This window comes from Thermobia domestica, chromosome 7 (genome assembly GCF_964235325.1).
Source record: "Thermobia domestica chromosome 7, izTheDome1.hap1.1, whole genome shotgun sequence".
NCBI classification, from domain to species: Eukaryota; Metazoa; Arthropoda; class Insecta; order Zygentoma; family Lepismatidae; genus Thermobia; species Thermobia domestica.
Window position 1 is genome coordinate 109909861 of NC_137460.1, and position 25479 is coordinate 109935339.

Consider the following 25479-nt stretch of genomic DNA (forward strand, 5'->3'; position numbering starts at 1 on the left):
CGAAAGCAGATAAGTGAGTCGTGATAACGGTATCTCATGTAAAATAATATTGTCTAGGAAGCTCTTGTTCCACTTTTTGATCATCTTTTTATCAATTTGAAGATATCACATAATTACTGCAAAATTAGGGGAATTTTAATTTAGCCGTGATGAACTTAACTCTTATGTTACGATTTTTCTCACTACGTTACTTGATCAAATAAAAGCATGCTAATTATAAAATTGTACGTTAGTTATCATTTCAGCTCTCACATTATCAACTCAACGATTAAAACTGAAAAAAATAGAGACATATTACATAGATAATCATTAACAATTACCAATCCAATTTCAAGTCATATGAATATTTATCCACTGAATAAGTTGCTACTTTCGTTTTATATAAAACATGATACCATTCAGAATTGGAAAGTACGATTTCGACATTATAAAATAGAAAAAAACGAAATCACAAATCAACGTCGTTTATAACTAAAAACATATCTGTAGTTACTACAACTTCGAAAAGAATTCTAATTTCTTCTCTCGCTCCTGGAATCGGAGAAGTTCATTTGCTGTCGTTCTGCTAATTTCTGTTCAAACACCTTCTTCGATGCATGACGCTTAAATTCTAAATTCGTTACATTTGTCTAGTAATCATGATTGTCGAAATCCACAATCAGAATCATTTTCAATATATCTCTTATTGTCCAAACAATAATTTTCTAAATTATTTCGAGCTTTAATAGTTTCTTTCATTCTTCTGTCACCAATTCTAAATCTTTCTGCTTCGTCAACCAGTCTCTCGATTTCTTCTGTGGAAAGTCGCCCTTTCTCATTAACGATGGTAATTGCCTTCTGCTGGCCTGTTGATTTTACTACAGCACTCACATTCAAAATTCCATTAGCATCAATGTCAAAAGTAACATCAATTTGCTGTTGACCTCTGGGAGCTGGTGGGATGCCAGTCAGATAAAACTCACCTAACAAATTATTATCCTTTGCCAGTGCTCGCTCACCTTCATAGACACATATATTTCCTCCTGTTTGACTATCCTGTGATGTACAATATATATCTGTTTTCCTCACGGCACGGGAATTGTTGTATTTCTTTCCACAATTGTACTCATAATACCCCCTTCAACTCCAATACCTAATGATAGGGGAATCACATCAATAAGCACAAAATCTTCGATTTTGTCTGACTGATCTCCATTGAGCGTTGTAGCTCGTAGAGCCGCCCCGTATGGAACTGCTTTGTTAGGATTGATAGATTTGTTGAGTCTTTTTCCATCAAAAAATTCTTGGAGCATAGCTTGAACTTTTGGGACAGTGTGGATCCCCCAACAAGAACAACTTCATCAATTTGGGATTTGTTTAATTTGACATCTTGTAAAGCTCTTTCAACAATATTAAGAGTCCTCTGAAATAGATCGAAGTTCAGGTCTTCAAAACGATGAAGACGCCAAGGGTGATAGATGAAGATAAATCTGTCCCGTCAAATAATGAGTCTACTTCAACTGAGACTAAGGTAGCAGTAGAAAGTAATCGTTTTGGTTTTTCACATGCAGCGCGGAGACGATGTAATGCACGGAGATTTTGACTTATATCTTTATTGTACTTCTTCTTTATATAATCAACGAAATATATCACCATTTTAGTATCCATATCTTCACTACCGAGATGAGTATCTCCAGCTGTTGATATGACACGAAATACACCATCTTTAGAATAGAAACATCAAGCGTCCCTCCTCCGAAGTCGAAAACCAGAATAGTAGTCTCACGAGTTAACTGCAAGGAGAAACGAACTCATGTTAAAGCAGGATGTAAAACTTGCATTTATTTTTAGTAACACGTGAATGTAACAGAAATCAATGAAAAATTAAGTATTTCAGTTTAACGTCCTATGAGTATGTATTTTAGGATAAGGGAGGCGGATGACTAAGGCATGTGAATAGTAATGGAAGAGTCAGTGGAATAAGAATATGGAAGGAAACGGGAGTACCTTTGAAAAACCGACAGATACGATGTTGTCTGCCACATACTTACTTGGCTCGGGATCGAACCAGAAACCTCCCGCACCAGGGGTAAGCGCTCTATCATTGAGTCACCGTTCCTCCAGGAATCAATAAAATACAATACATATCTTTGATAGACGAAAACGCATCGACATACTTCAATTAATAAACTTGAAGATAATAGTAAAAACAAAAATATTCTGGATATCTACAAGAGCTTAAACGAATTCAAGAAATGCTCAATCTCGTGCTTACATATTAAAGAAAGCCGACGGAACAATATCACTTATACAGATAGCATCTTGAATGGATGGAAACATTTCTTTGACGGTTTGTTTAACACCCAACCAAAATCCAATGTTAATAGACCAAGTGCAATGCATACAGCATAACCGTATATTCCAGAACCTAACCAAACAGAAATAGAAAACACTATAAAAATTAAAGAAACACAGATTTCTGGCTGGCGTAATTTTAGCTGGAGAGGATCAAAATATACAAACTCATACTCCTTCTCTGGAACAAGGAGGAATTGCCACAAGAGTGGAAAGAATCAATCATTGTTCCAATTCACAAGAAAAGTAACAAAACTGACTGTAATAATTATCAAGGCATTTCTCTTCTGTCAACATCTTATAAATACTCTTATACATTCTATTAGCAAGAACGACTCCATACCCAGATGAAATTATTGGAGATTACTGTGCGAACTTAGGTGAAATCGATCAAATATCGATCAGATATTTACATTCGACAAATACTCAAAAAGTAATGGGAATACAATATCCAGACACATCAATTATTTATTAATTTTAGAAAAGCTTATTCTTTTGGAATACCGAAAAAGTTAGATTAATTAAGATATATTTAAATTAATTTTAAAGTACGTCCGAGTAGGGAAATTCTTGTTCACAAGCTTTCACGTTAAAGATGATCTGAAACAAGTAGATACGTTGTCACCATTATTATTCAACTTGGTTCTGGAGTACGCTATAAATAAAATCAAAGACAGCAATCAGGTCCTAGAGTTAAATTATATTTACCAGGTTATGGTATATGCTGTTGATGTAAATGTAATAGGAGATGATAGAACAATAGAAAGAAATGCAGAAATCTTAATTAACGCTTGCGGGGATATGGGGTTGAAAGTAAATGCAGAGAAAACTATATACATGGAAGATCATCGAGATCGGAATACTGCAAATTACGGATGCGTTAAAATATCAAATAATACTTTTGACAAAGTGGATACTTTCAAATATCTAGGATCATTATTAACAGACCAAAGTCATAATCACCAAGAAATTTATGCCTACTGTAAGCAGGGATTTCGTGTTATTATTATTCGTCGCAAATTTTGTCGAGGCATTTCAAGCTTAAAACATTTAGAACGAGAATCATCTCGTCGAGAGATTTTTATTTCTGAAGAATGGATTTGTTCCAAAAGAAGACGACATTAATAAAAAAAATAAAAGAAGAAAAATAAAAAATAAAGTAATGTAAAATAGCGTATAAAACAAAAAAATAATTGTTTTGTTATTAATTGATTGTAATTCTAAATCGAGATCATTCCGTAAGGAAAGAGGAAAAAAGTAGGAACGAAATATTAGTAACGAATGGACTTAAAAACTGTAGACTGTTGACAACAGGAGTGAGAGATAAAAAATAGCAGTTGCGCGAAAAAGGGGGCGTGGACTACTTCACGATTTGTTACGAGACAGCGTAACCTCTGGTTACGTTGTCTAGTTCCTTGTTGTTCTCCCTGGCGGTTTGGCTCTCTTCCTTGGCTTTGCTTCGAGACTGTGTAGTGGCTGTTGTGTGTAATGTTAAACGAGTCAGCACTAGGAGAGTTTGAAGTTTCGTGCCAGTGTGAATTTATACAAATTACCATCAGTAAATGGAGCGATATGAAAGATATTACCGGTGTGTATCAATGTATAGTGATTACGAGTGAAATAATAGGAAAAATAGTGGATGGTCTAAGATTGAGAAAAAGGTCCAGGACCGGGAGGTCAAAAGTGCCCAGAGTTGAGGTACAAGAAACCTGTGATTTTGCAGTGTTATTTTCAAGATTTGGTGATTATCGTGTTTAAGCTTTGTTTTTTAGCCATTGCATTGATTATTTTCACGATCTATAAGCGTCGTTTTCTTTCGATAAATTTTCCGAAAAATATTACTTTTGTGAAAAATGTCTAATTTCTTACGAATGGCATTCTTGCTGGATTTCGTGGTATTTTCCCAGCAAGCAGTGAAATATTTCCATATGTTTATTGGCCTCTCATTCTGTTCCATTCATATACTGGAGTAACCAGTTTAACCGAGTTTGAATGGAATCTCAACTGGCACAAAACCGATAACTTTTCCTAATGAAGTCCAGGATAAAGTAAGTCAGATTTTTCAAATAGGACTACAGGATCGAGGTAAAACAATTTATTTGCAACGTGGTGAGTTTATATCCTTATTAATTAAATAAGTAGTTGTGTCACGTTTTTCCGTTGCGTAACTATTTTCGGTTGTCTGGTTGTGATATTAGATTCTTTTTCTTCTGTGGAATAGAATTCAGTTGATCCCATTAATTTTACCTTTGGATGTAGTATATTTGCCCTCCAATATTTTGTAGCGATCGGTTGAATCGGGATTCGAAGTAAATAATTATTTTCTTTCCTGGCGTCAAAAATCCAGTATTTCTTTATAAATTTGTATTTTTCTTTATAGTTGGAATACTTTGGGAGTATTGCGTTCGATCAGAAATTGCTTTATAAGCTTATTCTTTCACTCCAGCTCCTGTTGTTAAAACTTACAATTGACTTTGAATTTAAATTGAAAATTCTTTTAGGTTTGATTAGAGAATTCAGAATTTCGATTGATAGCAATCTTTACGAGGAATGTATAGTTTGAATAATTTTAATAGTCTGAATTTGAATTGATTAGAATATTTTCGACATTATCCTGATTTAGTTTTTTTTTTTTTTGAAATTACAGAATATTTTTGAATATGAGAGATTTTGTAAATTAAGATTCAGAGATTTAGATTTAGTAACTTGGAGCTATAATTTGAGATTCAGATATTTTTCAGATTAAATTTGATTGCTTGTTGAAAAATTCTGTTCGAATTAAGATTTAAATCAAGCATTTGAATTTGTTATTTTTTGGGATTGGACTGAGAACATACGTAATAACTTTATTTCGAAGCTTAAGAAAATTAATACTCACGAGCTTTCAGATTTCTTCAGATTAAATTCAATATATTTATTTATTATATATTTATACTATTATTAATTTGCATTTGTGTACATGCGTTATTCTAACGTTTTAGCGGATATACACAACCACTTTATCGTTATTCAATAAAAATTGTTATCTGAAAATTGTGTTTAATTTGTTTAACTTGTTTGTGTTGTTTGGTTTACATAAAGAAATATTAGATTAAACGGTCGCTATCTCTCGTTGTGTTGCTTCGTAGAAGGAGCCCTGCCAGCCAGTCCATTCTGCCCGGTGTTATCTTAGTGAATCCAAATCGAGAGGTTTTTTTTTCTTATTTTTTTATTTTGAAAGCTCTCGGTAGAGAACTCGAATTGGTGAGACTAGGTGGACATGGACGTTACAGGTTGCGAAACATGGTCGCTTATTCTGAGGGGAAAACTTAGACTGAAGGTATTTGAGAAAAGGTTCTGAGACAAATAATCATACCCCAAGGGGAACGGGAATGGGGAACGGCGGAAACTTCATTACGAGGAAGTGGATAATTTATACCGTTTACCAAACATTGTTAATGTCATCAAGTTTAGAGTAGACTATGACGAACCGTCCGTCAACAAGGTGATGTCCCTCTTGTATAGTTAACTGTTTCTTAATTGCTTCATGTATCATTATGACAGATAGCTATAGACCCTTCCCCTCCCCTTGTTTTAACGGGTTCTGAGGCATGTGGTTTTGATTGGTGGTTGAAAGAACCTTTGTTGAGGTAAATGATACTTGTTTGGTGGCTGTAATGCTTGGATGGTAGTTCCTAAGATCGATCCTTGCCCATGGCTCCCGTAAAACCTTTTATCATGGTCCCCAGGGCCCATAGCTTCCCGTACACATTATTTTAATTGGATCATTTGAAACTTGAATCTTTGAACACGAACAGTAAGATGCATCAAATAGTTTTTGGGGACATTAAAATTGTGACTGAATAAATATTTTGCAGTTTGTTTGCAATGCATACTCCCTAGAGCAGTTATGGTGTGATCTGATAAAAGCGACTGATTGGAGAGTGTTTGGTTCATGCCTCATGGCGTACATGCTTCCTGTATAGTATACAGCTTCTCGTGTGTTTATTTACTGAATCGTGTCTTAATGTTTCGTAATAAATTACTGGATGATCACTTTAAGTATGATGCATCAAATAACACTGGTCGACATGAAAATCCTCCCACGAGGGTGAAAGGGTGTACCGGATAGATTTCGAGACGCTGATTACGAATATCTCATCCAGAAAGTTCTAGCACGTAAGGTTTTTTTGGCGGGGTGCTGTTTCCACAACTGGCAGGAAAATCGTATTTTTTGTATTTAATATGTCTTTTCCGTGTTTGGAGTGCATAATTCTGAATTTTAAACTTAATCCAAGAGCTGTACTAGGCTATATCCCAGGAACATTCTCTTCTCTAGCTCATGACCCCTCGGAAACGTACCCCATCCCCTTGGATTGCAAAGATTTGTTGTCATTCCACACTGCATACACTGAAACCTAAGCGTTATTAACGGAAAAAGGTTTCGTAATCAACTTGCGATCATTTATCGGCCCCCTTTTGTCTAGACGACAGGCAGATTGTTGAAAAAGGGCGCTAAGACATACACCATGTTGTCGCGTGAAACAAACATTTCAGTTTCGAGTTGATCTTCATGTAAGAAGGGGGTGTTACGCTGTGTCTGTGCATAACGTAGATGAAAAATACTTCTGCGTGAAATATTGACGTTTGTGTTAAACGAACATACCGAGAACTTGCAACAATTCGACAGATTCATTCTGCTACATATGTGAGGAAGTTATTTTCAAGGGACAAATAAGGCCATTGTCACCGTTCCTGAAGACAGCTTACCATCTGTACTTCGGGTGTAAAATCGGCGACCAGGATCGCGTTTGGGCTCCGAAACAAAGTTGAAACTCATGTGAGCGTACTCTCACAGGATGGTTGAAAGGTACACGTAAATCGATGCCTTTCACCGTACCTATTGTTTGGCGCAAGCCCCGTGATCATGTTTCAGACTTACTTCTACCTGACTAATATAAAAGGTTTCTCAAAAACATGAGGCATAAAATACAGTACCCTAACTTGGACTCCGGAGGAGACCTGTGAAACATGATGTTTGTCTGCCTGTACCCCTATCACCAGACTCATACACCCTGTGCAGTGTTTCATCCGATGAAGAACCTACTGCTTGTGAGGATGTTGCACTATCTTCGAGTACACAGTCAGATTCCAATTACGCTCCAGTGCCTGACACTAATGAACCACATGTGATAAGTCAGGAAGAGCTGAATGATCTGGTCAGAGACTTAAACCTTCCCGAGTCTAAGGCCCTGTTGCTTGCATCACGACTTCAACAATGGAATCTACTAAACCAAGATGTGAATATATCGATGTATAGGAAAAGAGAGGTGAGCCTAGTTCCTAATTTTACAAAGGATGATTATTTGGTAAATTGCAGTGATATTCCATCGCTTATGGGACAACTGAAGTTGAACTACAACACTGAAGATTAGAGGCTATTCGTAGATTCCTTTAGGATAAGTCTCAATGCAGTGTTACTACACAATGGCAATGAAAAGCCAGCCAACCCTATTGCTCATGCTGTACATATGAAAGAAACATAGGAGAACATGCGAAACCTATTGCAGAAAATAAAGTACGAACAGTTCCAGTGGTCTGTATGCGCTGACCTTAAGGTTATTGCCATCCTCACCGGTTTACAAGGAGATTACACAAAGCACTGCTGCTTCTTGTGTCATTGGGATAGTCGAGCCAAAGATCAGTACACCATCACAAAATGGCTGCCAAGGAAGCAACTGGTCCCAGGGGAGATGAACGTGGCTAATGAACGTCTTGTGGATCCGGAGAAAATATTCTTACCACCTCTTCATATCAAATTAGGGCTCATGAAGGTCTTCGTCAAGGCCCTGAACCGAGATGGTGAAGCATTTAATCATCTCAGAAAACTATTCCCAAGACTCAGCGGGGCCAAGGTGAAAGAAGGTGTTTTTACGAGACCTCAAATCAGAGACGTTTTTAAGGATACTACATTTTCTTCTAAGCTTAATGAAGTGGAAAGTGACGCTTGAGAAGCCTTTCGAGAAGTGTGCAGTAACTTTCTAGGGAATCATAAGTCACCTGATTACAGACATTGTGTCGGGTTAATTACTTCATTTCGTAACATGGGATGTATTTTTCCCTAAAGTCACACTTCCTGCATTGCCACCTGGACTTCTTCCCTGAAATGTACAGCTTGGGGGAGGTCTCTGATGAACACGGAGAAAGGTTTTACCAGCAAATAACTACCATGGAGAGGCGATACAGTAGTAAATGGAGTGTGAATATGTTGGCAGACTTCTGTTGGAATGTGACACGCGAGACACCCTGTAGTAATTACAAACGGAGTAGGAAAATCAAGTGACACGTAAGTGTTTAACTTTTTATGCTATTTTATCTGCATAATTTAGTTTGATATTTAAATTATAACGTGCAAATTATTATGGGTGGAGAATAGCATCTTTGGGCAGATATTTAAACACCCCCTACTCCCTAAAAAGTTGTACAACCTGGAAAAACGGGTTACGGATTCCAACTCTGGAGCTCGAAACGTACATGAATCACCTATTTTCGTTCGGAAAAAAAGCTTCATTTTGCCGATCAGTGTAATTGTTGGGAACATTAAAATTGTGATGGAATATTAAGACTAGGTTTAAAAATGTAGTGGTGGTCCTCGAGGATCCACATGGGTCCTGGACGTTTATTTATTCATTCGATTTGCATCTTTTTAAATATATTGTAATAACTTATACCCAGAACAATTTTACTGGATCATCTGCTTTGCAAATTCAGAACACTGCGTGTTGGGGTAAAACTTGTGTAGAAACTTTTCATTTATTGGATGTGCTAAGGTAAAAACAAAGGAAAAGGTCTTTATTCTTTCATTTATTTCATACTCGTATGCTGAAACACATATGCTGAAGCATGGAAGATGGACAGCAGTGTTCTTGCTATGTTACTCGAGAGCGCTGAGGTTGCTGTTTGTAGAACGTATGCTCTCATTATGCTCCTCTTAGGAAGGAGAAAGTAGATGTGTATGCAGTTGACGAATGAGAAGCGAGCTAGGCGAAGGATGGATTTCTGCGTACACGCTATCCTAGACAGGAGAAAGTATGTGGCGCTCCCTCGTGTCTGTGACCTTTGCTTCTAGAAACGTTACAGTGTTTTTCTCCTTTGAAATGGCTTTACTTCTTTGTTTCTAACCCTTGGCTTACGGTGCATAACTTGGAGATTCATTTTCTGCATTATTGAAAGGGTTATTCACCGTCTACGTTGTTGTGATGTCATTTAACTTAAATATTGGTAAATGCATATGTTGCTTATATACATACATTGTACGAAACATATTTTGGGGAGACAACAGAGTTATCTATCTAGGTGAAATTGTTTAGACTTAGTAAGCTCCCGTCAAGAGCTGGATTGTTTTGAGGGTGAAAACGTAGAGATTGTTTCACCTTGTCATGTATAAGGACTTGTACTCTGTTAATGTCCGTCAAGAAATTGATAAATTCTGAATTTCTTAGACACTTTGAAATCGATTATATGAAGAACCCATTAGAATACTTTTATGTAGATGAAGGACATTGTAGTTACAAATACGATGTCTGTTTTATACCTTTGTATGGTATGATTTGGAAACGTGATGTCCTCCCTTTTTGTGTGGGCGTAAGCGATTGACGCACCATTTTATACAGGTAATGCGAAAATGAATCTTTATTTTTATAAAATGTATGTGTAAATAAAGATAAATATCCCTAATTTTGTACCTTTCCTATCATTTACACAATGCTATTAAATAAATACTGAAATCTCACCCATTTGAAAACCTTATTTACATTTGTTAGTGTGCCAGTGTGTGTTCATAGGACTTCTGTGAATTATTTACGATTGGAAATTATGAAGAAAATCCTAAGGACATCTTGTGTCATAGTGATATCAGAGTATCTTAGCGATTAGTCTTAGTTTCATATGGGAGTGATTCGATTTCCGACTGAGTTAAGGATTTTTAGTTTGGAGAAAGATGTGAGATGGAAAATATTTAGCATCTCTTTGAGCAGCAAGGCTATATGAGACTTGGACGTTCATATTATTATTTGGAATGGTCATATTATTTGAATAATATTGTATTATATACATGAACTCCAATCAGGAATCGAACCCAGATCTTCCACGAGAAAAAGGGCGTATGCAATTCTCTTAGCTACGAAGGAGTTCCTTTTTTAATTTTTTGTATTTTATCTTGTAATAATATACTGGAAGAACACTTATGTTTTATGAATAATAAGAGCTCCTAACATTGTTAGTTGTCGGTAACTTTAGTTTGATACCGTTTAATTTATACCGTTTACCAAACATTCTTAAGGTCATCAAGTTTAGAGTAGACTATGACGAACCGTCCGTCAACAAGGTGATGTCCCTCTTGTATAGTTAACTGTTTCTTAATTCCTTCATATAGCATTATGACAGATAGCTATAGACCCTTCCCCTCCTCTTGTTTTAACGGGTTCTGAGGCATGTGGTTTTGATTGGTGGTTAAAAGAATCTTTGTTGAGGTAAATGATACTTGTTTGGTGGTTGTAATGCTTGGATGGTAGTTCCTAAGATCGATTCTTGCCCATGGCTCCCGTAAAACCTTTTATCATGGTCCCCAGGGCACACAGCTTCCCGTACACATTATTTTAATTGGATCATTTGAAACTTGAATCTTTGAACACGAACAGTAAGATGCATCAAATAGTTGTTGGGGAACATATTAAAATTGTGACTGAATAAATATTTCGCAGTTTGTTTGCAATGCATACTCCCTAGAGCAGTTATGGTGTAATCTGATAAAAGCGACTGATTGGAGAGTGTTTGGTTCATGCCTCATGGCGTACATGCTTCATGTATAGTGTACAGCTTCTCGTGTGTTTATTTACTGAATCGTGTTTTAATGTTTCGTAATAAATTACTGGATGTTCACTTTTAGTGTGATGCATCAAATAATTGTTGGGAACATTAAAATTGTGATGGAATATTAAGAATAGGTTTAAAAATGTCGTGGTGGTCCTCGGGGGTCCACATGGGTCCTGGACGTTTATTTATTCATTCGATTTGCATCTTTTTAAATATATTGTAATAACTTATACCCAGAACAATTTTACTGGATCATCTGCTTTGCAAATTCAGAACACTGCATGTTGGGGTAAAACTTGTGTAGAAACTTTTTATTTATTGGATGTGCTAAGGTAAAAACTAGGAAAAGGTCTTTATTCATTAATTTATTTCATACTAGTATGCTGAAACACATATGCTGGAGCATGTAAGATGGAAGATGGAGAGCAGTGTTCTTGCTATGCTACTCGAGACCGCTGAAGTTGCTGTTTGGAGAACGTGTGCTCTCATTATGCTCCTCTTAGGAAGGAGAAAGTAGATGTGTATGCAGTTGACGAGTGAGAAGCGAGCTAGGCGAAGGATGGACTTCTGCGTACACGCTGTCTCAGACAGGAGAAAGTATGTGGCGCTCCCTCGTATCTGTGACCTTTGCTTCTAGAAACGTTACAGTGTTTTTCCTCCTTTGAAATGGCTTTACTCCTTTGTTTCTACCGCTTGGCTTTCGGCACATAACTTGGAGATTCATTTTCTGCATTATTGAAAGGGTTATTCACCGTCTACGTTGTTGTGATATCATTTAACTTAAATATTGGTAAATGCATATGTTGCTTATATACATACATTGTACGAAACATATTTTGGGGAGACAACAGAGTTATCTATCTAGGTGAAATTGTCTAGACTTAGTAAGCTCCCGTCAAGAGCTGGATTATTTTGAGGGTGAAAACGTAGACATTTTCTCACCTTGTCATGTATAAGAACTTGCACTCTGTTAATGTCTGTCAAGAAATTGATAAATTTTGAATTTCTTAGATACTTTGAAATCGATTGCATGAAGAACCCATTAGAATACTTTTATGTAGTTGAAGGACATTGTAGTTACAAATACGATGTCTGTTTTATACCTTTGTATGGTATGATTTGGAAACGTGATGCCCTCCCTTTTTGTGTGGGCGTAAGCGATTGACGTACCATTTTATACAGGAAATGCGAAAATGAATCTTTATTTTTATAGAATGTATGTGTAAATAGTTAAATATCCCTAATTTTGTACCTTTCCTATCATTTACACAATGTTATTGAATATATACTGAAATCTTCCTAATTTGAAAATTTTACTTACATTTGTTAGTGTGCCGGCGTGTGTTCATAGGACTTCCGTGAATTATTTACAATTGGAAATTATGAAGAAAATTTTAAGGACATCCTGTATCATAGTGATATCAGAGTATCTTAGTGATTAGTCTTAGTTTCATATGGAAGTGATTGGATTCCCGACTGAGTTAAGATTTTTAGTTTGGCGAAAGATATGAGATGGAAAATATTTAGCATCTCTTTGAGCAGCAAGGCTACATGAGACATGGACGTTCATATTATTATTTAGAATGCTCATATTATCTGAATAATATTGTATTATATACACAAACGCCAATCAGGAATCGAACCCAGGTCTTCCAAGCGAAATTTTCTTAGCTACGAAGCAGTTCGTTTTTAATTTTTTGTATTTTATCTTATAATGATTTACTGGAAGAACACTTGTGTTTTATGAATAACAAGACCTCCTAACATTGTTAGTTGTCGTTAACTTTGGTTTGATCTATTTGTGGGGAAATCTGAAGAGGAAGCAATAAAAATTATATTTGAAAATATAGGCAACTAATTGCAGAACGTAAGCTAATTGTTTTGCCGTTTCGTGATTGCATGACGCTTAAATTCATATGAAATGCTTTTCTGGGGAATATTAATATATGCGAATGGTGGTAGAGACTTTAAACTTTGATTTGATTAATATTGTAAGTCCCCTTTCAGTTCCCACGTGTTGCTGTTAGAAATTAGTTTCGTAAACGTTGCTGATAGAAGCTAGAATAGGCAAGATGTGCTATCTGTTAGGTGCAATTGTAAGTAGTTGAACTGGAGGAGGAGGCTTAGCGTATTAGAATATCGTATCGTATATTCCAGAAACCCTCCAAAGAAAAAAATAATGAAACGCGATATAGGCATATGTTAAAAGAAGCTAATCTTTGTAGTATTTTCCTTCATTTGTTATTAAATAAAGTGTGTAGTAGTACCTTATGATAGAATGCTATGCATATGGTGGTGTGTAATATATGTACATGCTAACTTCTTTTGCTTGTTTTCATATCACATTAGCACCTTATTAATTATTGAATACATAGAATGTAGAATGGATTCTTATTAATGTGGGCACATATATAACTTATTACGTGAATTGTAAGAGAAAGAAACAAGTTTTCTTGTTCATTTAGCGTGTTGTATTCTGTTACGGGAAACGCAGCATATGTGATGCGAATGGAGTGCATCTGGCACATAGCCTCTCGTAGCGTAGTGGATAGCATATAGGAATTTTGTACTGAAGGAAGCGTGTTCAAACCTGAACGCGGGCGATAAATTTTCCATTTTATTTTACTTAATCCCTGTAAAAGAGTATTTGTAATAGTTTCGTATCTTTTTAACGCCACGTATTATTATTATTATTATTATTATTATTATTATTATTATTATTATTATTAATTGATTCGTAATGTTAACAGTATATAAAAGAACTGTTTTGACACGATAACTTTAGTTCGTTCGATTTCTGTTTTTCATTCTTTTGTATCTTTTATCGTTTCGTAATGTTGTTACTCGGAATAATAATTACTTGGATCGTTTTCTTGTGAAAGCTAAAGAGAAACGTTGTTTATAAGCTCTAAAAAATGATTCTGTTTATAATAAAAACTCCTTATTAAATAGTCGATGTTAAATAGAAGTATATTTAAAAGTTTTATATTATTTGTTTGTAAAAGACCGGAAAAGTGTTAGAGTGGACATAGAAAATAATGAAGTGGAAGAAGTCCTTGAAAGCAAGTTGTTAGAGCTGTTTGAAACATTGCGCCTTGAGATCTGCGGGCTATACTGTGGGAGTACAGGTTATATCTATCCACGTGGATTTGACAGGAGAACTTCGGGAGCATACAGAAAATGTTTGTTACGGCTACATGGTGGGATGCCTCCTTCGCTCCTGACTAGATCCCGACTCGCGGGGACCCTTCCCGACTTAGACTCGAAAGAAACGCTCTCTTTTATTTTGGAAATATCCCGACGGTTGTATTGGTGACTCACGGGGCTAGCTCCCGGCTTGCAGGAAGAAACGCCACCCGCTTATTTCAGGTTGCCTTGCCTGTTCGTATTGGAATCGCAGGGCACCCTCACGAATTGTGGGAAGAAACGTACCTCGCTTATTTCAGGATTGCAGATGTGTTTTCTTAGTAAAAATCGTTGATAAAGAAAAGAATGAAATGTATGATTATTGGTTTGCATTTAGATTAATCACTGAAATAGGAAATGTGTACTGACGCTTTGTCATGCAATGGAAACATGTAATGTCTGCAATAAATGAATATACTATTTATTGAAATAAAAAAAATAATATGCTCACCTTACATACAAAATTATACGGAATACTGCATGTACACTGAAGAACTCCTAACATTAAACTATTGTTTAGTTCAGAATTCTGCTGCTAGATAGCAGGTGTCGGAATGCATGATAAGACTTGATATATTGATTATTACACTCATGTCTTCATCATTTGATTTCACGTCGCCGTACATAATAGATCGAAGAAAAGTTATTGCTTGCTAAGCATTTTTAATTAAAGTATATAAAATTTTCAAGAATATTAATGTGTATACGATTTTCAACATCATTAATTGCAGCCTATTATATTGCAGCGGCATATATATATATAAACCGGCTAGTGTGCAGTGAAGGAGTATCAGCATTGCAGAAAAAAGGATCTTTAAAGAAAGAAGAGAGGTTATCATCTTTGTACCCCTTCAGTGGCGAGGTGGACATATATTTTTAGAGCCGTGCTAAAGATTAATTAAGGATTACGAGTTAGGTATTTTCTTTTCTTGTAGTTACTGTATTTTAAAAAAGAGAAAAGACATTAAAAGAGAGAGAAAAAAGTATTGTAGTTTGTTCGATTTGTAACAGTTTGAAACTTGTTATTATTGAACAAAGAAATTCATTAAAAGAGTTTTTTGTGCACATTGAAAATGAATAGTTTGGAACCTGGTATAATCTGAATGTTTATTCTTTCTTCATAGATTAGTTCTATTGATTCATACCTTTTGCATATTATTTAACTGAATTAATTGTGAAGCGTGAAAACAATTTATATATAAACTGAGAAATATTGATTGTATTAAAACTTATTATAAAGATTGTTATACATTGAACTTTATATCTCAAAATAATTGTTCCTTTTTTTATCTGATTTAGATGAATTCCTTCTGCGTATCCGAGGAATTAAACTTCCTAAATGAACTATTCCCTCAGGAGCTCGTGTGGGATTTGAATGACTATCTGAAGGTCTTTAGCACATGGCAAGGGGTGTCATGGAGTGGCAGCGGTCTGGACGCCGAGGGTCGGAGAGATCTGATGTATTACTACGCGTTCTTCGCGAATTTGATGGTAACGATTCTCTTACTTTACACTGCGTCTCGAGTGATGACATTGTCGATTTGTTTGAGTATGGATTTCTCCGTACACATGAAAGTTATGAAAGGCTCAGAAAAAGTTCATGTATTTATTGAGTTGTTGGAAATTTCAGGTAGACAGGATAAAAGAGACCTGTTTTTTTATTTTGCACAGGGTCTATTTCGGAAGAATGCGTACCCTCATCTGAAACTAATCTCATAGTCAATGCCCCTCAAGAAAATTATAACTTGAGTAACAATACAAGTGAGTTAACTGCTGAAGATTTAGCATTTTATATGAATTAGAAGGGCTGGCAATCTAAATTTCGTTGATATACCAGTTGAAGAAATGAGAACGGTTCAAGATTTGCATACAGCTGTAGTTGAATGTACGCAAAGAATCCTGGGAGAAAATCCTGTATGCAATGCCCTTGAACACTGTGTACAGGACAATCATGACTATGGTAACGAATTTTTCCTCCTCAAATGCGTGTGTGCCACCAATGCTTAGATATGGTAGTAGTAGTAGTAGCAGCTGTAATACTGATACCCAAAATACAAAGAATAGTAACTTCGAAATTGTACGAGGAAGAAAAAGGTCTTGCAAATTTCATCTTACGGGCCATGAAATCATCATGAGACCTCTTGGCAGCTTAGAAATAGATAATCCAGAGGCATTGGAAAATGTCCTTTCTGATTAAGTCATTCTATACATAGATAGTAGTAACAATAAAAACAGGCCCGTATATATTCCATGAAGAAGCGGCAATTTCTCTGCAACAGTCCTCACAATCGAAAATTTACTCAATTCGAATGAAATATTTCTTTTGGACCAAGAAATATGGCTTCGATTCCACAAAGTTGATGTTTTTTTGGTAGTGGAAGAAGTAAAACCAGCGTTGTTGAGAAACATGTAAATTATCAAACATTTTTGGAAAAGCGTTTAATACGCATAGAAAACAAGAACATGTATTACCTTCCCCTTGCCATAGTATGAGACCTAGTAAAGTTCCACGGTAGTAAAGATGATTTGAATAATTTTTAAAAAGAAGAGACCGTGATATTAGGCTTCCAAAAGTGGAAGTCCTTACGGCAGGTGTTAACCTTCAAGGTAAGGGAGGCTGTCACTTCAAATATGTTGATGCTTTTAAATCTTATTTGAAAGGGCAGTATCAAATTGTAACTTATAAAGAAGATGAAAGCAGGGACCGAAATTATATAGTTCGTTACTCAGGAGAAGCGGCGGAAAATAAGATTTTTAATTACTATAAAAATGTAACAATGTTGGCATTTCGAACCAATTCGTAATATTACATCTTTGCTTAGTGCAGGGAATTATTGCTATAATTGTTTGAAAGCTTATGGTAAGAGGTCTCATAAAAATAAGTGTGAAACTTTGTTTCTTTGCGAGGATGAATATGAACGTGATTGCACTGCGTGGAAAGTTAAATGTAATGCATGCAATAAATGTTTGCTGAAAATGTATGTTATGAAAATCATTTGGAACGCAAAAAAGCGAGTAAGTCTGTATACGATAATGTTAAGGTCTGCATCAATTGTGGTGTCATCTTTGATAACAGACGTCGAAAATCTGATGACGTGTGTGATGTATATTTCCCTTCAACGCGCCGTGTACATGTTGATATTAACCACACATGTTTTTCTCAGAGATTCAGAAACCTGTACATACGAATGTTTATGTACATTGCCTATAATGTGGAAACGATGTTGAAGTCGCTGAATGACCGCGCTGAAAAAGAACGTGAGGTTGTGTTGGTATGTTGTCATCTTATTTGCTATGAATTTATACAGAAAGGCATTAATGATGCTTGTAAAACTTACGATGATAATGTAGGAAATCATTCGTTTTCTTTTAAGACGATGACGGAATGTATAGTGGCTCGTGACTTTAGCCAATAATGCGAGTCGCCTTTATACCCTCTTGTGTCAGGAAGCTAATAGAAAAGGACTATATTTTTTCCTAATGTCCTTATCCAGGATAAAACGAGTTTTAATATGTCTATTGCGAATAGAATAAATTCCGCGACCCGTATCTATTTTTGGGGGTTAAGCCGTCGAAATTATCCAAAACTTTAGGCCTTAGTGAAAATTTAAAGAAAGATTTGCCATATATATTTAATGCGGAAGAAAATTGAAATTATGTTGGTCTATGTCCGCCAATTGAATACTATGACCCTGACTCGTGATCAGCGGAAGAACAACAGCGATTGTAAGCTTGGCACCAAGAAGTGCGGCAAGTGGCGAGCAGTTCAACCTGCAGAAGGAAATGCTGTCTTATTGTGAAAATAATGTTAAATTGTCACAGTAGCGGTTATCAAATTTAGCGACATTATTGAAGAGAAAACGGAGGGTTTACAATGCTTTATCACCTCATTCACCATTGCGTCTTGCGATGTAAACATATCGTCCTTGCACTTACCGGAGAATACTATACCCGTAATCCCAGCGTTTGGTTTCCATCATAAGACCAAATATAGTGCTAAAGCTATGCAATATTTTATGTATATGGGAAACCAATTAGGGTTGAAATTCAGCATGGAGAAAGAGGCGGGGAAAATATATTGGTATGTACAGGTCGATGAATGGCACGAAGAACTCAGCTCTGCCTTCGAGTTCCTCGGGTGCTACTTGCGTGCATGTAAATCTTGTTACTCTTTCAACCCTGACGCCATTCTTCACGACGCTCATGACTCCTACAACACGATGGAAGAACGATATGAACAAAGAATGGCACGTCATAGGTTCCTTAAAATTTTCGCTATAAACTTATAGGAAATGTGGAAATGTTCTTGGGATGAAAAGATAAAAACGGATAAAGATGTAGAAAAGTTTTTTTAAGAACGCTCTACAAATATTCCCGATTTTCTTATTCCCAAGACTTGCACCCATACGGAGATCTTTCGTTCCTACGTGAAATATGGGAGCGATGAACGAATTTCCTATGCCGATGTAATCTCGCTGTACCCATGGGTTACGTGAGGTAAACCTATACCTGTTAATTTACCTAAAATACATACGGGGCCGGACATTGCAGATGTGGGAAGGATACATGGTATAGAAATGCACTATTTTGGCTCCATCCTCCATGTATTTTCCGATTCTTCCGTATGTTGCGGGAGGCCGATTACTTTTCGGTCTTTGCGGGAAATGTATGGAAGGGAATATCAAACAATTGTACTCATAGTGAGCGTGGTCTCGAAAGAACATTTGAACACCAGAGTTACACCTTGCACTTGAGAAAGGTTATAAAATACTGGATATACACGAAATATGGGAATTCGAACTCATGTATCGAGAAGAGGGGAATTCAAATGGTCTATTCGAAACTTATGTGAACTTCTTCCTTCGGATGAAGCAGGATGCCTCTAGTAACGTAGCGTGAAGTTTTGAAATGGGTAGGCTGAAATTAGATTCGCAGCACGAAGGTGTCTAGGAGAGGCCCAGTCCCCTGAAACTTGCAATGGTTTATGTATATGAATGTAAAGTGAATTCAAGTTACCCCCTTCCCCCAAAATAAACGATCCCGCCCCCCAAAACGATCAAGTCTCTGAACTTAGCCATTTCACCTACAACAACACATATCAGCATAATAATGGCACACAAAAATGCAACTCACAGGAAATTGATGCTTCTTATAGAAAAAACTATTTTAAGCGAAAGTATGAATAAAACTATACCTCATCTGAGGCCTCATTCAGCATCGATCTTCGGAAAAGTTGTGGATCGCAACGCAACACAAGAAAATACAAAAGCAATTATAACTTCTATGCCAATTACCGCAAACCAAAATGCAAATTTTATGCTGTGATATCGCAAACTAGTACGCAATAAGGTCTCTTTTGTATTACTACTTGTAGTGCCGCGAGAACCCGTAAGGGGTTCGAGTTCAAGCGAAACCACCGGTAGGTCTTTTCGGATAACGTTCTGATCTTAATAAAGCTACTCCTATCCTTGCGAAAAGACAAAAGCTCGTCAAATAGTCGCTTCCTCAATCTCACAAAATATTACGAGGTTCCTGGGACAGTGTCAAAGCAATAAACACGATTAATACGAATAAATAATGGTTCTCTGGATCACACCGATAGCAGTGGTCTGAACAGGGAGCGGTGTGATTTATGATATTAAGCCTGAGACGACGGCCTCAGCACGAGAAGGGGTCGTTCAACCTAAGAGTAGCGCAATAACTCATTAACCCGACAGAGGTTATATTACAATATTACAGAAAGATACTTAGTATTTAACTGTCCGCCGTGATGTTTACTTAAACACATTAATAGTTAATGAAATACATAATAATATCTATAATTAAAGCGGGGCCACACTCGTGGCTATTAGAAACACTTCCAGGCTTTTGTGCATCAAAAGAGAGGGCAGGCAAGCACATCCCGATATCAATGATGACATCACGAGGGGCGGACTAAACAATAAAATAAAAAGGGCGCCTCATTAGTATTGATAGGGTTCAAGCAAATGGGCAGTTACAGCAAGTAGATTAGTTGAACGACCAAACGGTTAGAACCAATGATCATTTTAATTCAATTAAGTAATTTACTAGGGCTTAAGAATATTCATTTATGTACTAAGTATTAAGCCAATTGAAGAAGCGACTCCCCTTGGTTAAATGAATTACTACATTACAATTAACATATTGAAAAGCCGCAAGGAAGGGAAGTCGGTTCGTTGAGATGAACAAACGAATAAGGAACACATGATGTACACTAAGAGGCACTTTCCTACCAAAGCCCTCTTACACTATGCACTGGCGACACACAACACTACTGCAAATCAAATTACACAATTTAATCACAGATGACGTAATTAACTCATTCACTACAGTAATCCCTTGGAGTTGGCAAACTAGTAGCGGTAGTTGATAGCCCGAGCGGATTGGCTAAAAAGATGTTACTCTTACCTGTGGATGGATGCAGAGAGGAGGTCGGCAACTGGCATCTCTGTCGAGACAGGATCTTGACTTACCAGGCCAATGGTAGTCCTTGAAAGGGCGACGGGAGTCCCCAGGAACTGACAGGACTATGATCTAGAATACTAGTAGATTCACTCTCACGACGATCCACTGTAAGGTGACTTACCACTTAATCGCAGTGCGTGATCTTAGCGGAGGCGTCTCTCGATAGCTAAGAGAGATTGGGAGTTTCATTTGGTCTGTTATAGTAATAATAATGTAGAAGCATTATGATTGTGTTGCGAGTTATTTATTGTCAGAGAGTTCAGTTCATTTACAGACCATAATATCAAACATTAAAAGAATCCTGTAGGGTCACTAATTAAGATTGAAGTTAAAATCACATGTTTACAAATACATGATGTTTAGTTGGTAGGTGTGGCGTGTTGGACTGGAGCTATTAGGAAACAGTTCCCTCAAAGTAGGGCCAAGTAATTATTTTAGTCTACAGAAGAATTCAAATGTTGAGTAAGTGTACGATGGCTCTCTGGGAGAGCTAGTGAAGAAAAAAATACTTACTCCCAAAACACAATATCAATTCCAAAAGGTTGGCGTGGAAACGGTCGTCACGCCGGATACTCGATACAGCACTGTTTAGTCTTTTATAACTTCACTATTCAACGAATTTCACTATATAACACGAATGTCCAGAAATATTTGATTGCCACTAAAAGAGTTTCTATGTCTCTGCAAGGAGTGCAGAGGACGCCCCCCCCCGACGAGGGGAGAGAGAGAAGCACGGATTATGGGCTCCTCGGCTGTTCGGTGGTAATTAACAACTCGAGAGATCATCCCCGAGGTTTTATGTGTCAAGCTAGGGTGTCTCAATCTTACGCCAGATTGTGCAATCGTTAGAAAGAATTCTTTAGAATCTGGTTGGATGTAAATGATGTAATGGTTCGGAACACTTGGTGAATTCTGATTGGCTAGAGGTGATCTCATACTACTTATGATAGGCGCGCGACATTTCTGATATCTTATAGAGTTTCCAAAACGCACACACCTTCACAAAGAAAAGAAAAAAATACAGACATGGGTTCCAACTAAACCCAGTTAAAATTACACAACTTTATACCAGAAAGGGGTGAAACAAACCTCTTACAAGTGCTCGGTTCAAAGGTCATTCTAGCAGCTGCGAAAGTACGAAGTCAGCGCTAAATATAGAATACGGAGTCATATCAGAACTAAGACTCTAAGAGGGTTTGGTAACATTAATATCAGACTGATGATTCACCGGAAAACAGAGAAGTTGTTTCAAAAGGGGAAAAGAGAGAGAGAGAAAAATAATCTTATCGTCTCGTAGTTGGTCGCTAGAATTGGGAAGGGTGTCTGGAGCAGAATGCGACAGACATCTATCGTCTTCACTAGAGTTTTAAGAAATAAAGTTGTTCCGCTGGATTCGTAAGTGAAGAAGCTTGAGAATAAATCTGGGTGATACTCACATAACAATTGATTTAAACAAATTCTCGTAGGTTATACAAGGGAGAACTTTGTCGTGGAGTACAGGGTGTTTGCAAAAACACCGCAAAAAGTTTGGTCGAAATTTTAGCCACGACATTCGACGCCCCTTGGGAAGGAAATTTTGTACTTAAGGTTAGAGTGAAGTTAACAAAATTTCGTTACAGAGTCATATTTGGATTGGAATAGAGGAAAGAAAATTTTTAAAGTGAGTTGGAAACACTGTTAACTACTATTAAACTATATGCAGGGTTGGCAACACTTCCTTGAAATAATCAGTAATGTAAAAATAGTAAGAAATTGTTGAAAGGGGTTTGCAACACTGCTAAATACAAAATTTCATAAGATTAGGATCATGATTACAACTTCGAGTAAAACACTTACGTAACTAATACATAAATAGATATGATGATAAGAATAACTTTTAAAACACTTATCTAAGCTAAAGTATATATACAAATTTATACTAGGTAAAAGATGTATAAAAGGTCAGAGTGAACTCACAATATCACACTACGATACACATATTATCAATATCAACTAAAAATTTAAACTATATGTATATATATATATATATATATATATATATATATATATATATATATATATATATATATGTAGTTAGACCCATCAATTACAAAACACATACACAGTAAAATTTATCATTAGTGACTACCTCAAATGACAACTATATATATTAAAATGGCTACAATAATAGTGTACCAATATAGCAATTTTACAAGATTAATATCGGGTACGATTATAATATACACTTACTATCTACGACAATTATTTAGATATAAAATCTCGATTGTGAGTGAATCACCAACTTAAGAAATTACTACATGGCTCTACAAATGGTTATATACGTATAATACAAAGAATTCCCTACTAATTTACATATTTACAAAACTAAGCTTTGTCTATAAAGATATACAAAGATTAACAAGGCCAATACAACATGATTTTATATAAATACATTATACCTATTAAAACACTATAGCGAGGGATAACACAAATGACCTCAATTATGTACAGTACACATGTAAAATAGTTTTTTTACTCAGTTTTTAAAGTTATTATAATTATGATACGAGTTCCTATATATACAAAGGATATACATATATGTAAAGGAAATGGATGACCCATACTAAAATAATATAATCAGATATTAAACCCAAGGAACATGCAATTATGCTATACAAATCAATTATAACTACAAATGAAGTATATATAGTGCTGCATGGCTCGAACCAAGGACCATATTCTTTATTGGAGTTTGGAACCTGTCATTATCCATTATAAACGAACATGTATTGTTTGGAGGAAGTTCATCGCCTGTTAGATGTTACTCACTTCGACATCACCAGCTGACAACAGATTTTCAACAATGAAATAATTAATTGATTACGTTATGTCTGCTCTTCTACAAGGAAGTCCTTGTATTTGTAAATGATATGTAATAAACACTGGTAGTGACTTCCTATTACCTTTTGCCTACCAAACAGTCTCACACGCGTTAACTGGAATTCAGTTTTGTTTAGATCAGATGCTTTCTCAATGTGTTTGTTTTTACTGGACTCTCATTGTCATGCACCTACGACGAATCAATGCTCGCTTCGACCATCGACCTGGTAAACATTGGAACAATAAGGAAATATTGTTGTTGACTAGTAAATACTTCGACTCTCGGAAGTCTCTCTCTTCCTAGTTTTAGTCTATGTGATCCTGACGACGTTAGCAGCCTAGTAGGAAGTATAGCTGCTTTATGTTGTGTCATCGATACGTACTTTGGCTGTGTCAATTTGGGGAATTGAATGTGCATGTCATCGAGAGTGTCACTACCATTGCTTCCTTCATGACGTCAGAGAGACAGTCGAGACAAATACACTTGAGAAAGCTCGATCTTGGTCATTTGGGGATTGCTCATTGGGACCTTCGTTACTTGGTCTTTCGTCACCGTACCTTCGGTCCGGCATTCGATGCCTTGGTCGATTGTCGGACAAGTCATCATGGAGATCTTCAAGACGCCTCGATCTACAAGTCAACGCCTTCAGCTTCATATTAGGGTGAGACTGTTCTAAATTTAGGTTGCAAATCCTAGCTCTACCATCTATTCCTTTAACGTTCTCATTGCTACCACTCAATATTATTAGAATCATGTGTTTCATTTTAATCAAATTTAGTAATGTTGGTAGTCCGTACTGTTTCAATAGATAATAAATATTTACACGCATTTTTTTACTAATCTACAATCATTCACGATAATTGTATTCTTAACCTCTCTAGACATTCAAGGAACTGCACATTTCCTAAACGAAATTTCCACTAGGTATATATACAGAATTACTAAATTTAACAAAAGATTTGAATGACTTCTATATTATTAAAAAGTGCAAGAATCAACTACTTAAAATTCTAGGGATTATAAACACTACATAGAATCGCAAGACTACCGTATACAGAGTATAACTACATTAGTTAATGAAGTATTTAATTCTTTTTTTTTCATTATTATTATTATATGTGAATTTTCTTTTTCTCTACGTTTTGTTTTTGGATACCTTAGTTAAAAATTTACACATTATCACAGACTCCAAAATTCTCAAAACAAATCATTAATTATACGATAAGAAAGGGAGCCAGTTTGTTTTTATGTTCTTCGAGTCTTTACCAAAATTGGGTTACTGGGACTCCCTGAGGTCGAAAGGTTATCCACTACCGAATGGTAGTTGGGAACTGACGCTCAGATGTTTTTCGTTTTGCTACTACACTCCACGCTGAGGTCAGGGTGGTGTGAAGAAAAGAAATTATACTACAGCCCTGTCTGGTAAGGGTCTGGTTTTTCTTTAACTAAAGAACGGCCAAAAGAAGAATTTCTATGTTTTCATACAAGCTGTTAAATGAAACGAAGACTGAATTCTTTTAGCGCGAAAGGAATAAATTCGCATATATATTCTTAAAACACTTTATAACATTCATACTTTAAACAATTAGAATTTCAGTACGGAACAGTGTATGATACGTTTCAAAATGAACCCTTTTTAGATAGCATTTATATAGAACACGACTCAATACAGGGTGTTCATAAACTAGATGGCAAATTTACAGTTACGTCTAAAAATACCTGAATTACAATAGGACGCAAACGATCAATATACAAGATCA

General features: G+C 36.2%; 1 protein-coding gene across 1 annotated transcript; it reads right to left on the reverse strand.

Annotated features, from left to right (window-relative positions):
- Nucleotides 1–24374, reverse strand: LOC145689281 (heat shock 70 kDa protein cognate 4-like). Its single transcript, XM_081763421.1, is given in 6 exon segments — nt 1–1068; nt 1071–1312; nt 1315–1435; nt 1438–1706; nt 1709–1772; nt 24201–24374. Coding segments are annotated over 6 exon segments (1302 nt in total). The 3' UTR covers nt 1–636.
- Between the last annotated feature and the right edge of the window lie 1105 nt (nt 24375–25479).